The 16733-nt window shown below is 37.1% G+C and overlaps 1 protein-coding gene across 2 annotated transcripts in view; it reads right to left on the bottom strand.

Annotated features, from left to right (window-relative positions):
* The window catches only part of LOC143222343 (nuclear receptor subfamily 2 group F member 1-A-like), a 105772-nt gene extending 97486 nt beyond the window's left edge, over positions 1-8286 (bottom strand). Inside the window, exons 1-2 of one of the 2 annotated variants that reach the window (XM_076448760.1) lie at positions 7517-8286; positions 2805-3332 (exon numbers count right to left, since the gene is read on the bottom strand). In XM_076448760.1, the coding sequence (XP_076304875.1) occupies positions 2805-3332; positions 7517-7892 (904 nt within the window). In that variant the 5' untranslated portion in view covers positions 7893-8286. The remainder of the gene's footprint in view (positions 1-2804; positions 3333-7516) is intronic. The other variant, XM_076448761.1, reaches the window with a different exon arrangement.
* Between the last annotated feature and the right edge of the window lie 8447 nt (positions 8287-16733).

Below are 16733 nucleotides of genomic sequence, written 5' to 3'. Positions count from 1 at the left end.
ACATAATACCTAGACTCTCGTAAACTCATCTGCTCAGGATAACTTATGTGATCTGAGTTACATTCTCAAAATTAATGTGTCTGATTCAGACCACATAAGTTATCCTGAGCAGATGAGTATACGAGAGTCTAGGTATTATGTAGTTTCGTAACATACATTTTTAAAAAAAATATCCCTTGTCTTCAATGTGTAAAATATTAACACATTTGAAGTTTATTGGCAGGAAAACCAGCAGACACTGAACAAGTGAAATCGCTGTTGCATGAGGTTATTTTTAAAATGGGCTGCCTTAAAGAACGGATATCGCTCAGCAACATGATTTATGGGTCCAATGTATCTATATATATCATTCCAAGAGCCCAGAGAAGGAAAGACGGCACTTCAAGGCACGTTCCGAAGCCCTGTAGTTTGCGTGTGACCCACGAAATCTAGATCAATTGTACCACAGTGACAAGCAACTCAATTATCAGTGATTTGAAAAACAAAACAAAATGTCTATATTGTAAGTGACAACATATAGTCCGTATTTGTGCCACTGTTTTAAGAAACAACGTAAAACATCGAATCACGAGTTTGTGGAAATTACCTGAATAAATTTCTAATTCTATAATTTACTTTGTTTTCTTTTAAAGTAATAATAAACAAATATTTTATTACTTACTTAAAAAAACGAAGTACATGTCTGTTGCATTACAACTAAAAGGATAGATGTTTATAGTATTTTAACACAACGAATTTCTGTTTGGTGCTCTTGTCATCTGGATAATAAGGTTATATTGTTGTTTACTTTCCATTTAAACAATACGTAGTGGTTTGATATAAAACATAAGTTTCCACATTAACTTAAGGTTATATTGTTGCTTACTTTACATTTAAACAATACGTACTGGTTTGATATAAAACATAAGTTTCCACATTAACTTAAGGTTATATTGTTGCTTATGCTTACTTTCCATTTAAACAATACGTAATGGTTTGATATAGAACTTAAGTTTCCACATTAACTTAAGGTTATATTGTTGCTTTATTTCCATTTAAACAATACGTACTGGTTTGATATAGAACTTAACTTTCCACATTAACTTAAGGTGATATTGTTGCTTTCTTTCCATTTAAACAATACGTACTGGTTTGATATAAAACTTAAGTTTCCACATTAACTTAAGGTTATATTGTTGCTTACTTTCCATTTAAACAATACGTACTGGTTTGATATAGAACTTAACTTTCCACATTAACTTAAGGTTATATTGTTGCTTTCTTTCCATTTAAACAATACGTACTGGTTTGATATAAAACTTAAGTTTCCACATTAACTTAAGGTTATATTGTTGCTTACTTTACATTTAAACAATACGTACTGGTTTGATATAGAACTTAAGTTTCCACATTAACTTAAGGTTATATTGTTGCTTACTTTCCATTTAAACAATACGTACTGGTTTGATATAGAACTTAAGTTTCCACATTAACTTAAGGTTATATTGTTGCTTACTTTACATTTAAACAATACGTACTGGTTTGATATAAAACATAAGTTTCCACATTAACTTAAGGTTATATTGTTGCTTATGCTTACTTTCCATTTACACAATACGTACTGGTTTGATATAGAACTTAAGTTTCCACATTAACTTAAGGTTATATTGTTGCTTTATTTCCCTTTAAACAATACGTACTGGTTTGATATAAAACTTTAGTTTCCACATTATCTTAAGGTGATATTGTTGCTTTTTTACGTTTAAATAATACGTACTAGTTTGATATAAAACTTGAGTTTCCACATTAACTTAAGGTTATATTGTTGCTTACTTTACATTTAAACAATACGTACTGGTTTGATATAAAACTTATGTTTCCACATTAACTTAAGGTTATATTGTTGCTTATGCTTACTTTCCATTTAAACAATACGTACTGGTTTGATATAGAACTTAAGTTTCCACATTAACTTAAGGTTATATTGTTGCTTTATTTCCATTTAAACAATACGTACTGGTTTGATATAGAACTTAAGTTTCCAAATTAACTTAAGGTTATATTGTTGTTTACGTTCCATTTAAACAATACGTACTGGTTTGATATAAAACTTAAGTTTCCACATTAACTTAAGGTTATATTGTTGCTTACTTTCCATTTAAACAATACGTACTGGTTTCATATAGAACTTAAGTTTCCACATTAACTTAAGTTTATATTGTTGCTTACTTTCCATTTAAACAATACGTACAGGTTTGATATAAAACTTAAGTTTCCACATTAACTTAAGGTTATATTGTTGCTTATGCTTACTTTCCATTTAAACAATACGTAATGGTTTGATATAGAACTTAAGTTTCCACATTAACTTAAGGTTATATTGTTGCTTTATTTCCATTTAAACAATACGTACTGGTTTGATATAGAACTTAAGTTTCCACATTAACTTAAGGTTATATTGTTGCTTACTTTCCATTTAAACAATACGTACTGGTTTGATATAGAACTTAAGTTTCCACATTAACTTAAGGTTATATTGTTGCTTGCTTTCCATTTTCTAGTTCGTTACTGTGTTCATATTTGAGGTTTTCCTTTATCACAAGTAGGTTAGTGTTGGTTATAAGTCATGTATAAAAATATCATAGTACCTGATACTTCCGTTACCTCAACGTATACGTTAAACTACTGGCAACTCTTATTAGTTTATTTCATCTACAAAGCCACCGCTAGTTTGGGTTTTTGTTTCCACGGGTTTATCTTGTCTTACAAGATCGTATTGTCAGAAGCTTTCACTTCATAACATAACCAACTCCTCTTGTACCCACCTGTCGTGAAGAGAACTATTGCCTTCAAACAGCTGTATTCAGCAGCATCAACGTGAAGAGCCTTCAACTTCTCCACTTGTTCCTGGAAGATCCGAATGTGGTCCATGAACGCTACCACACGGTCCGCCGCCATGGGTGAGGCGTGTAGTCCAGCGGCCGCCAGTAGGGGTGCCACGTGCAGAGGCATAGAACACTGAGAAGCATTCAAGACAAAAAGTTCGCTCCACACGAGTCGGAGAAGAGCCACTTGGTCAGTTACTTGGAGGTCAGGAAAGAATGGGATATTTCTTGCCCACTCGACTGCACTGAACAACAAGCGCGCCGCAAGTTCACAGATGTTATCAATACCCATGAAATTATTGGGTTGCATACACTGGGCATACCGAGAGGGCTGGTAGGGTTCTGCTCTCAGCAGGAGCGAGATGAAACTGGATAGGTACGAGTGACCATTCAAGGCGTCTCCATTGGTCAATGCCATCTGACCTGGAAGGCTATGTTGTGTTGGTGGTAAACGTCCTCGCTGAACAGCTGGAGAAGAAATTTTAATTTTTAACACCCAGAGAAAATAATAACACCCTCACAATTAAGTATTAACAAAGAAACTGAATAAACAAATAAACACCTGTAGAGAGGACGAATAACTTTACAATTTCCTTTCATCCTACGGTAAATAACACGTGAGATTAATCACACGTGCAAAAGGTACTAAGGTTACAGAGAACAAAATTTCCGCGTGTTTCTAAGTTCCTGATAACATCAGTTTACGAGTAGGTTTTTAGAAGTTAACTGCTTCTATATACGGATTCGCAAAAATAAACATGACCCAGATTTTACGTCGTAAGACGGGAGATAAATCGTGCACAAACAACTTATACGTAACTCGTTTTCACAAACAAAAAGCCAATTACTGTCATTCATAAGCCTTCTTTCGGTGTCGTTTCAGTAAGTAACGCCGTATTGATGGTATCTGAATGTTCTCTTAATAAAAGTAGTTGCTTTAAAAGAAATGATATAGATATTCTATATAAAGTTATATAGATATTCTATATAAAACTACAGATACAACATGCGTATCACGTCAACATCCTAAATACACTAAATCTTCATTCTCTTATTAACATAAATTAACTAGAAAGTTTACCTCCAGTTTTCTTGGTTTTTCTGGACAGACTGCACGTGTTAGGTACTTTCATATTAACCCCGTCCTACACATTTGCATACTTGTAATAGAGCCCACGGTAGACTTATCAGAACATAATTACAGTCTGGATTTGTCCATTAGTAAACATTCTTACCTTAATTTGTCCTTAAGTAAGTTAAACTCAACCTGGAATTGTTCATAATTAATTTCTGCAGAATCAAAGGACGTGTTGCTAAATATATTAGCATACCAGGAGTAAAGCGATCCACCCACTAAACATTTCCTGTGGATTTATCCCTTTTGGAGCCATGACTGGATTGTTGTTCAAGCTCTAACACCTGGTGTGTTTTTACAACACGAGTGGTTTATGTTTTGTGTTTTTCTTATAGCAAAGCCACATTGGGCTATCTGCTGAGCTCACCGAGGAGAATCGAACCCCTGATTTTAGCGTTATAAATCCGTAGACATACCGCTGTTCTAGCGGGGGCCCACAAATGGTTTCTGCATCCATAATACAAGATGTGTACCGTAATCTAGGAAGCAGTGTGAGAACTTGCTGAAGTCTACAAACACAGAGAGAGGACATATTACCTGGAGAGATAATGCCGCATGAACATCGCTCCGACACCAGAAAATGGAGATAAGTTCATAAATAAAAATATGTACATAAACATAAATTATTAAGTTCATAAATAAAATTTGTACATAAACATAAATTATTCATTTTATACCCGGAATAAAATGTCTTTCATAACCAAGCTCTCAGAATCTCACAAAACACCCCAGCTGTTTGTGATCTTCTGTATACCCTACCTAGTACAGCTATCTGAAACTGCTCCACGCAGTAGACACCGTCACTTCCCCTCAGGAAATGGCATCAGGCACCATGCGGCCGCTTATATTACGTTCAAGTGATGAAATGATTTATCATGCGAGACGTGATTATTAAGACCCATGAAAATGTATTAAAACACTTAATATACATTTTACAATTATATTCTGGGTTTAAAACTTAAACGTTTGTGAAACCGAATTGTTTATATAATATACAGCGAAGGCAGCTTTTTTGTAGCAATTCATTTAGGCGGTACAGGATAGGTGCAGAGCAATATAAAAGTCGAAGTTGTTAAGACTGTAACATGGTGAAAGATATAGTAAACTAATAAAACATTAGTTTCTACTTCTCGTTATAATGTTCATTATCTTGCTGTTTAATTTATAGGAAGTTGGACTGTGGTCTTTATATTTGTAATATATGTGTATTCAAGGTTAGTTATTATGTAACCCCGGCCCGGCATGGCCAGGTGGTTGAGGCACTCGACTCGTAATCCGAGAGTCGCGGGTTCGAATCTCCGTTACACTAAACATGCTCGCCCTTTCAGCCGTGGGAGCGTTATAATTTATGGTCAATCCCATTATTCGTTAGTAAAAGAGCAGCCCAAGAATTGGTGGTGGGTGGTGATAACTACCTGCCTTCCCTCTAGTCTTACACTGCTAAATTAGGGACGGCTAGCGCGGATATCTTTGCGCTAAATTCAAAAACAAACTAACTAACGTAACTACTCGATTAATTAGTTCTGTTTATCGTGTATTTTTCTGAAGCTGACGTACAAAAACGAAAGTTTGAGCATGAGATCTCTACCCATGTGGTAACGTTACGCGAATGTTGGTAACTCTTCTGTGATGTGAAGCTTAGTTTGGTTTGAATTTCGCGCAAAGCTACACGAGGGCTATCTGCGCTAGCCGTACCTAATTCAGCAGTGTAAGACTAGAGGAAAGGCAGCTAGTCATCACAACCAACCGCCAACTCTTGGGCTACTCTTTTACCAATGAATAGTGGGATTGACCGTCACGTTATAACGCCCCCACGGCTGAAAGGTGAAACATGTTTGGTGTGACGTGGATTCGAACTCGCGACCCTTAAATTACGAGTCGAGTGCTTTAACCACCTGGCCATGCCAGGCCCTGAAACTTAGTACAACGCCATTGCTATCGCCTGTGAAAACTCGGTGGTGGTTAGCTTGAAATCCAGGAACTTACGGTGAGGACTTGTTATAATCTAACTACAGACTGGAAGGATCAACTTTGAGAAGTCACGGTGAGGACCTGCTGTAATTTACAGATGTATGGGGAATACTTTCCCAACTACGTTGTCAGTAAATAAGATCCACGGTTCTCATGCTATTTGTAAGCAAATCCATTACACAGATCCATTACACAACTAACTCTGTCTGCAGTTTCTTTATTTAAAGAAACCTTTCAGTTATGTAACTTAAAAAATGGTTTTCTTCGTTTGGAAACCACATTTTAAATACCTTACAGCGAGCTACCAGCACACGTCAACTTGTTTGTGTTACTACCTTACAGCTCACTTTAACTTGTTTGTGGTACTGTTTTACAGCTCACTTCAACTTGTTTGTGGTACTACCTTACCATGATCTATCTACCAGCACACTTCAACTTGTTTGAGGTACTTGAACGTAATTGTGACACTATTCAGTAAGCTTATTCTCGTCTTAAATCAACGTCTTTCTTCGTTTATCTTCAAGTATTTCGGTACTTGAGATGTGTATTTCATAATCACTAAGCCTACTTCATAAAGAACTTAACCCATTCGATACTGTCGAATATCTAGCTCAAAACATTTACTGAAGGAATTACTTTTGTACGAAACACATTCAAATACAATTTGTCACTCAGTATAATATTAGATATAAAATCTGGACGCCAGAAACAGCGAGGAAATACGGTCTTCTAGCCTTAAGCTAAAATATTGTCTCATATATTTTGAATAACTTCACCCAAAAAGTAAAATAATTTGGGTTATTTATATAGCATAGCAATGTCAGCACATGTATTAGGTACAATAATGTTAGCATACAACAATAATGTCAGTACGCGTTTTTAATTATGTATCATGATAACATGAACAGGTTCTATACTTTATACACACCATATCAATACGAGCTACACATTATACACATGACCGTCAGTACACGTTATATAACACGTATATGATGCTGTCAGTACACGTTGTCGATTGCATACCATCATAACATCAATACGTGAGGTACATCATGTACCGTCATAATATCAACATGTGTTTTACGTTATACGCAACTATTATATCAATACGTATTATATAGAGTATAATATAAATTAGTGGTTACATTATGTGTGATTATAAGATCAGTATACAATATATACCGTCATGTTAATATCTAGTTTAACTAACAATCCACGAAGGCCTACATGTTAAAACAAACGTGTTAATTTTTCAAATATCCTATTTCAAAGATACCGAGAAACTGCCAATATCCTTAAAGATATAAACAATATATTCCAAATACCTTTGTGTTTTGGTGCAGGATGCTAGTCCTAGGATATTTGTTATTGGTACGAGATTAGATATGTATCTTGTAACCTTTATAAATTAATTTTCCACAATGGTTAAAGAATTATGATATAAAAAAAAAACATTATTAGCGCCTCTGGTTATTAGTAGATTATTCGACTGGACGTCACTACTGACCAGTGGCATTTTGTTAACGTTAGAGAAAAGCAAGCTGACCTGGGAACCTACCCTCCCTGCGCATGCCCATCTTAAGACACTTCTTGAGGCGACAATATTGGCATTGGTTACGGTGGTGTTGATCCACTGGGCAGTTTCTGTTACCGCGACAGGTGTAGGTCAAGTTCCGTCGGACGCTCCTCTTAAAGAAGGATTTGCACCCTTCGCACGTGAATTGACCGTAGTGTTTACCACTGCTCTTATCTCCACAGACCACGCATTCGATGTGTTGAACGTTTTTGTCCACGTTCTGTGACGTCGTACTAGGCTGTGTGGGCCCGTTCTGGCCGACTGTCTGCGGAGCCAGATCGGTTTCCGTAACCGTGGCTCCGGCAGTTGGCGGTGGATCTCTCCAAGATGTTACGGCCAGCGCCATGTCAGACCAGCGGAACTCAAAGAACGCACACTAAAAACTACTAAAAAAGGTTACTCAAAGAGAACGTCGAGTCTTCCTACGCGTTCGAAACTAACTCCCCATAAAAGCAAGACGAAACGAAGCCGGTGTGTATCTGAGAGCTTCAGTCTAAACCGAAACGACTACTTTGGTCATCACCCAGCACAACGACATTCCGCGATGTATTGACAAAACCAAAGCAGACAAACAACTGAAGCTGCCCCAGTCAGGCTTCACACAAACAAGCCCTCTGTCCCCCCCTTCCTCCAGCAACTCGAAGAAGGAGGAACTGCGCGTGAACCTGCGTGAACTTGGGCCAGAGTGAGTCGGTAAGGAGTAAGACCGCAGCTCGCCGTGTCGCAGCTAGTCACTCGATGGGCTTGACAGACCGTGAATTATGACATAATGGTTCAGGCTGTTCTGTTGTCATGGCAACCTTTCCATATATGGCTGCTGTGTCATCAAAGTTCAAGAAGCCTATTAGCGAGTGATAATCTTAGTTTAAGCTGTAGGCAATCAGAGCGCAACTACCGAAGAGCCAGAGCTGTCTTTTCATTGGTCATCTCTCTCTCGTTTCAACACTCGGGCAATCTGCCAATGTGTTCTGATTGTCGCGCTGGCTCGCCCCCAGGTCTGTGGCTAGCGTGGCCAATCGCTAGAGATCTGGCCAGAGAGCAAGTGTCGGGCCCTGGAGGTGTGAAAAAGAGGTTGGCACTTATATTAGAGGCCTTTAGAACTTTCGAAGTCACTCACAACTAATACTCGCCCCCCCCCCCCTACAAACACAGATTCCTTTTGGACATATCGCAGATACTGTCGAAGGAACATTTTACGTGATTAATGTAATGAGGTGAAAACGTACTTATATTGTTTCATTGTACTACACCGTTACGTACTTACATCAGTCACATTGTTTCATTGTACTACACCGTTACGTACTTACATCAGTCACATTGTTTCATTGTACTACACCATTATGTACTTACATCAGTCACATTGTTTCATTGTACTACACCGTTACTTATACCAGTCACACTGTACTACACCGTTACGTATTCACGCCCGACGTTGTCGAACAAACGGACAGAAACGAGTAACGCGACTTCATTCCGAGTGGACGCGATTTCTATTCGGCCACGTAACCCTTTCATCGCGTTTCAGTATTATCGTGAACGCGCACCGGATCGTAAAATAAAACACCTCATTTCTCGATTAGAATATGAGTAACACTGCTTGGAAATGTGAACGGGTTTACAGAAATTTTCTTCACAGAAGATGAAAAAAGGAAAGCGTCTTTATCCACTTATAAAGTATGCGAAAATTAGTGTTGAACTTCTGCTTAAATCAATCAGTGCGTTACTTACTATCATCGTAAGAGTCGAACTATATTTCCTGACAGGAATGTGCTGTATGGATCTTGAAATGGTTACATAAAACCATTAAATATAATGGGGTTATATGAGCAGTACGTTCTATCCGGAATTCGACAAGTATTGACCATCATTTAACATGGCTCGATGAAATAAACCATTATAAAAAACCTCGCTTATAAAATAACTAAAGGGCTTTTATACAAAATCAAATTCTGAATGAGACGAATTGGATTTGTTTGGTTTCAATAGCCTTCCTATTTAACACAACGTCAAAACTAGCTTCCCGTCGTGTTTTTGTTTTCTCTCATCAGTATAAAACAATCCAGTAAATTACTGTACAAATTGTAAGTTACAAGCTGTGTGTTGAATACTAGTATTGTTCGTTAACTTTAGCACGTCCATACATTTACCACGAGGTGAAAAACTTGGTTTTCTACTAAAATACTTTACAGACACAAAAACACATGTTTTTACTCACCAGTTGGAATAGGTCAAAAGACACAACAACACATGTTTTTACTCACCAGTTGGAATAAGTCAAAAGACACAACAACACATGTTTTTATTCACCAGTTGAAACAGGTCAAAAGACACAACAACACATGTTTTTACATACCAGTTGGAATAAGTCAAAAGACACAACAACACATGTTTTTACTCACCAGTTGGAATAGGTCAAAAGGCACAACACATGTTGCTACTCAGTAGTTGGGAATTTGGCTGAAGGAGTACAGACAAAAAACACAACAAGTGCCATTATTCACTTGGGGGTCGCCTGTAGTTCAACGTTAAGCTTAAAGACTTATAACGCTGAAAAGCAGGTTTCGATACCCGTGGTGAGAGTAACACAGACAGTCAATCGTGCAACTATACGATTAGCAAGAAACAAACGAGCTTCAATAGGAGATCTAACGGAATACGATACAGAATTACACAATAAAGAAACGCAACAGGTAGAAACATATATGTACATAAAAACTAGAGACTTCATACTGCTCAGAGAGTTTCGGAACTCAAAAAGGAAACTAAAGGTTTTATAACACAACAAAGCCGAAAGAAGAAAATGCAGTAATAACGAGTTTATTTTGTTCTGTCCTAGTACCGGCTGTGGGTCCATGGTTCGAGACCCTTTTCCGAGAGATCACGCTCCACAGTCTGAGGCTATGAATACGTTGTAAGAATGATTCTCAGCCGAATTGGTGGTGACTATTATCCTGCGGTCTATCAATCAAAAAAACTAGATAACTTTTGTGTAAGTTCATGAGAACATTTTAAATGTGAAAGTAAAATAAAAGGACGGTTAGTTTGGTATAAAAGCGACCTGGGTTTGTAAAAGAAATAAATCAAAAACCGTTAACATTCTCATTTTTTGAAATAAAACTTATAGTTTTCATGGTTTCCTCTGGTGAAGTTCGATTACCCTCTAGACCAAAGAGTTCTCGATATTTAACACTTTTCAAATTATTCAAAGTAACGCGACTAAACCTCTGAGGTCTGCGTTTGTGAGTTCTATTGTGTTCTCGTAAGTTGGACGAACGTTTAACAAACAATTTAACTTTCATTCAGTAACGCAGCTCAAAGTAGCAGTGGACACGTTTGGTTAGGGCGTTCGTTTTGTTTAGTAGACATCTTTGGTTATTGTGTATAATAAGCGTAGATCTGGAAATCGTTTATTTTCGTGCATTTGAATGTTCAAGTGTCAGGTTAAATGTGATATATTTCAGAAAGACTGGCAATGGATCCCAGGTGGTTTTGTTACTAGATTATCACTAAGGAAGTGGTTACCTAGATAGGACTCGAAGATGAGTCAAGCAGTCACCACATCGGTCTTACTGGAGATTCTATACTAAAGCTTGTACGTATTCAGCGAGTGGTGGAAACGTGACTTTACCATCTCTGTGGACGAGTCGAAGGCCTGCTGTAGTCACGGATTACTTGCAAGACCAGTTCTCAGATTGCCCCTATTGGCGGCGAGGACCGTTCAAAGTGTTACCAGCATACAGGTACATTTAACGTCCTCGGGCTGTAAACGTTCACGTAACATTCTTGACATAATGGAAGGATAAAGCACAGTTTCTAAAGCTGAGTACTTGTTCGACTGAAGAAACGGAGATACGCGACTTCGGTTTCCCATGATGACTCAGTCTCACTGAATGCAGACATTAATAATAATCAGTGATGTCGAGATAATAATTATAACTAGTTTTACTACTTACATTTTATTCCTTGTGTCTCTAACCGTAATCTTCACTAATGAATGACCTAAAGTGATTTGACCAGTTTAATCAACAACAAAATTACAAATCCGAGTTTTATTTCTGTTATCCAGAAACTGCTTTTTCGTATCACACAATGTGTGTTTTCAGGTAATAAGACGTAGCCATGTTAAATACCAAGTCACTAGAACTGGTTTGTTTCTTCAGGTAAGCTCTGGCACCGAGATTAACATAAATATCTATGACTACCGTTCTACAGATTTATAAAGTTCGATCATAAAAACGTGGATATATAGGTCAAATGGAATTATATAAACATACACTTGTAGGTAACACGAAAATATACACATACACTTGTAGGTAACATGTAACTACAGCATACACTAGTAGGTAACATGTAACTACAGCATACACTTGTAGGTAACATGTAACTACAGCATACACTTGTAGGTAACATGTCACTATACACATACACTTGTAAGTAACATGTAACTACAGCATACACTTGAAGGTAACATGTAAATATACACATACAGTTGTGGGTAACATGTCACTATACACATACACTTGTGGATAGCATGTAAATATACACATACACTTGTGTATAGCATGTAAATATACACATAGACTTATGAGCAACATGTAGATATAAACATACACTTGTGTATAGCATGTAAATATACACATACACTTGTGGGTAACATGACGATATACACATACACTTGTAGGTAACATGTAACTACAGCATACACTTGAAGGTAACATGTAACTACAGCATACACTTGAAGGTAACATGTAAATACAGCATACACTAGTAGGTAACATGTCACTATACACATACACTTGTGTATAGCATGTAAATATACACATACACTTGTGAGTAACATGTAGATATACACATACACGTGTAGGTGACATGTAAATATACACATACACTTGTGGATAGCATGTAAATATAGACGTACGCTTGTAGGTAACATGTAAATATACACATACACTTGTAGGTAACATGTAAATATGCACATACACTTGCAGGTAACAACCAGTGTAACACAAGAACAACATTATTAGCTCTTAAGATTCAACCATCACAATACCAACCAGTGTAATTAATATCCTGTTTTCTTGTGGTGTTAACATCATGTCACATTACTACCCATAACACCATGTGCCTAACATCATGTCACATTACTACCCATAACACCATGTGCCTACATAACAATTTGGTAGTTTCGATTCGACAAAGCAAATCATAAAGCTTAAACATTCATCCCGGATCTTCGGTTTCTACGATCGTAATGGTGATTGGACAAGACATAGTGTATCTTTAGTTGGTTCAGTAATATCCCAGCATTAAAATGCACGCGAATATTATTTTGTTGTTGTACTGGACAGACAATAACAGTGCGTTTTTATGTTACCAACGCATGATCTTAAAAGTAAACTCATTCTAAAAATATCGTATTCGTGAGAATAAAATCATTTTCAACAATGTAAACATCTTCATTGGTTTAAAAAGCAATTTGTTTCAACTGAAATGTTTAATAACGCCTTTATACTGTTTAGTAAGAAAACAAGACTCCCAACCCTTCCAATCTATTCTTTATATATGCTTATATATAACCCGTTTTCACTTACGTTTCGATACTTTGTCAGTTTTGCTTACAAGGTATAACAGTGTTGAATGTTCGTGGTTCGGAACTTAAACTCTGCCAAGGTATTTTGAAAACAAAAGCTACAGTAAAGACGGGGATAAAGTAGACTTGTTTTTCTTATGGACATAGCACATTGTGCAGCTTTGTGCTTAACTACAAATAAAAAAAACTATTTCTTTCTTTACACAGCAATGTTTGCTTAACGATATTTATTTTAAGACAACTCAAACTTTATTTGTGCGTTTATTTTAGCCACAAAAGTACATAGAAAAGTTACTTATACTCTGTTCACTGTGGGTATCGAAACCCGATTTTTCGCGTTATAATCCATTTGTGATATTTCAATATTTTTAAAGAAAAATCTCACAATGTTTGTTAGCACAGAGCTCCAAAATGATTAATTCTGCTCTGTTAGTGTCTTATGTCCAGCAGGAGGAATTAGTGTCTTATGTCCAGCAGAAGGAGCTAGTATCTAATGTCCAACAGGAGGAATTTGTGTCTTATGTCCAGCAGGAGGAATTAGTGTCTTTTGTCCAGCAGGAGGAATTAGTGTCTTATGTCCAGCAGAAGGAGCTTGTATCTAATGTCCAGCAGAAGGAGCTAGTATCTAATGTCCAGCAGAAGGAGCTAGTATCTAATGTCCAGCAGGAGGAATTAGTGTCTTATATCCAGCAGAAGGAGCTAGTATCTAATGTCCAGCAGAAGGAGCTAGTATCTAATGTCCATCAGGAGGAATTAGTGTCTAATGTCCAGCAAGAGGAATTAGTATCTAATGTTCAGCAAGAGGAATTAGTGTCTAATGTCCAGCAGGAGGAATTAGTGTCTTATGTCCAGCAGGAGAAATTAGTGTCTTATGTCCAGCAGAAGGAGCTTGTATCTAATGTCCAGCAGAAGGAATTAGTGTCTTATATCCAGCAGAAGGAGCTAGTATCTAATGTCCAGCAGAAGGAGCTAGTATCTAATGTCCATCAGGAGGAATTAGTGTCTAATGTCCAGCAGGAGGAGCTAGTATCTAATGTCCAGCAGAAGGAGCTAGTATCTAATGTCCAGCAGGAGGAATTAGTGTCTTATATCCAGCAGAAGGAGCTAGTATCTAATGTCCAGCAGAAGGAGCTAGTATCTAATGTCCAGCAGAAGGAGTTAGTATCTAATGTCCAGCAGGAGGAATTAGTGTCTTATATCCAGCAGAAGGAGCTAGTATCTAATGCCAGGAGACATCGAAGCTCGAATTTAGCGTTATAAAACCACAGACTAAGCCTCCTTCCTGGAAGCGGTATCAAAATGGCGATTTCGATTATAGCTGCATCACTGTGCACAGATAGTTAACGGAAGTTGATTTTAACATAAGCTCAGAGTGCTGATGAAAACGTTTGCTCAATGTAATCATCCTAAGGAATAACAAAAATTGAAATACACAGAGCTCACAAGGATCTGATAATTCGTAGAACACGACAATGGTAGAAGTACTGGTTGAAGATACTGTTAAATTGACTTTCTCTTTAAAAAAACACGTGTTTGGTTATGTTCACAGTTCACTGAAACACGAACGATATTGGATTAAGGTTTTTCGTTCTACGCACAAGGTAGTTCAACCAAAGAAACAGACAAGCTAATGGTAATCTGTGACAGGCTAATGGTAATTTGAGCTATTTAAGTGATAACATAAAAACAGTAAAGAACACGGAGAAGAACGCTAATTACTATAATTGCAGAATTTTATAATAAAGATTGTAGTTAGAAAAATTATATTCTCTCGACGTGTTCGGATTTCTAAGTAACTTGTACGTGGCACTTCTCTGCCTTCTTCAATAAGCCAAGGTTCAAGGAACTGACAAGGTAAGCTAGCTTGCCGGGAAACAGTGCGTGAAACTATAAGGAAAAAAACTAATTCCCAAATAAACTAACAAACGTGGAATGCATTTTGATATAAGAACCACAAAACGTATAGCCATTGTTCTGACTTGGCTTTGGATTTAACATAGATAAATTACTTGTTCAGAATGATACTTATAGAGAGAGTCTTCGAGGAATAAGTTAAGTATTCAAAACACTTCCGGATGTCTTTCGAATACGCCTTACTCTCTATTGAAATATCTTTTCTTTATAATTTTTACAAGTGTTACTCTAAACCAGACAGCTATTATCCGTTCATCTTACGTTTCTACATCATAAATATTCCACTTAAATCAGAAAGTCACAAGTTTAAAATGCTTTTTTATGCACTACAAAGGCGTTGTTCTATGTTCACCTCTTCTAAATTTTTGTCTCAACTGGAGCACTTTAATCTAAATTTGATGAATCCTGGAAGAGAGAAAAAAAACAAAAACAATTGTGTTTCCAGGCCAGAGATGTATCGACAGTTTTGTTTCCTGGGTAGAAGGCACACACAATTTAAATTGCTCACACAAATGTCGAACAGCAGGAGCTAGTATCTATTGTCGAACAGCAGGAGATAGTATCTAATGTCTAACAACATGATGCTAGTATCTAATATTTAACAATATTTAATGTTAATATTTTAACATTTAACACTGACATTTTCCAGCTTTTATGATTTTGTGTTTTTCTCACAGCAAAGCCACACCAGGCTATCCGCTGTGTCAACCGAGAGAAATCGAACCCCTGATTTTAGCGTTGTAAATCCGAAAACTTACCGCTGTCCCAGCGTGGGACTCAAACTTTTTACTTGACCCAGAAACGAACTTTCTGAGATCTCGCGCATCAAACGGATTAATTCCTAGCCCTTGGCAGTAAGACGTCTATTAACTAATTCAAACTGTGTATCACGTTTCTGCATTCACATTAATAAGTCCCATCCTTGGACTACTTGTACGGAAACCTAACTTTCGGATATGAGGGAATGAAAATGATGTCGGTACCTCTCAGACGCTAAGCAGCCATTTTATTACTTTAGATTAACTGCTTACCCCCCTAAGTTTTCGCTAACAGAATAAAACTCCGATCCCCTCCCCTCGTTTTCATTGTTTTAGATTAAGGTTTAAAGACCTCAATTGTTTTTAAGAAAACTGAATTCAATAACAGCCAATCGACACATTTATTATTTTAACTGGCCTGGCATGGCCAAGCGTGTTAAGGCGTGCGACTCGTAATCTGAGGGTCGCGGGTTCGCATCCCCGTCGCGCAAAACATGCTCGCCCTTTCAGCTGTGGGGGCGTTATAAAGTGACGGTCAATCCCACTATTCGTTGGTAAAAGAGTAGCCCAAGAGTTGGCGGTGGGTGGTGATGACTAGCTGCCTTCCCTCTAGTCTTACACTGCTAAATTAGGGACGGCTAGCACAGATAGCCCTCGAGTAGCTTTGAGCGACATTTAAAACAAACAATTATTTTAACTTAGATAGTAACCCCCTTGGTTAACACTAAGAATTCACTACTTCTTACACACAGTACTTTTTATTAGATTTAACTTGACAGTTTTCCTTATTGTTTACTTTCCTAATACATTTCTCGAAGTATTCAAACTACTTGTTTGTTGCTAAACAATGTATCAAATTTTAGTCTCTGCGCAGTAGTTATTTGTAACTGTATTATGTTTTCCATTATATAGACTATTTCTTCGA

The sequence above is a fragment of the Tachypleus tridentatus genome, chromosome 8 (assembly GCF_004210375.1).
Source record: "Tachypleus tridentatus isolate NWPU-2018 chromosome 8, ASM421037v1, whole genome shotgun sequence".
NCBI lineage: Eukaryota > Metazoa > Arthropoda > Merostomata > Xiphosura > Limulidae > Tachypleus > Tachypleus tridentatus.
This window is presented reverse-complemented; position numbering and strand designations above follow the sequence as displayed.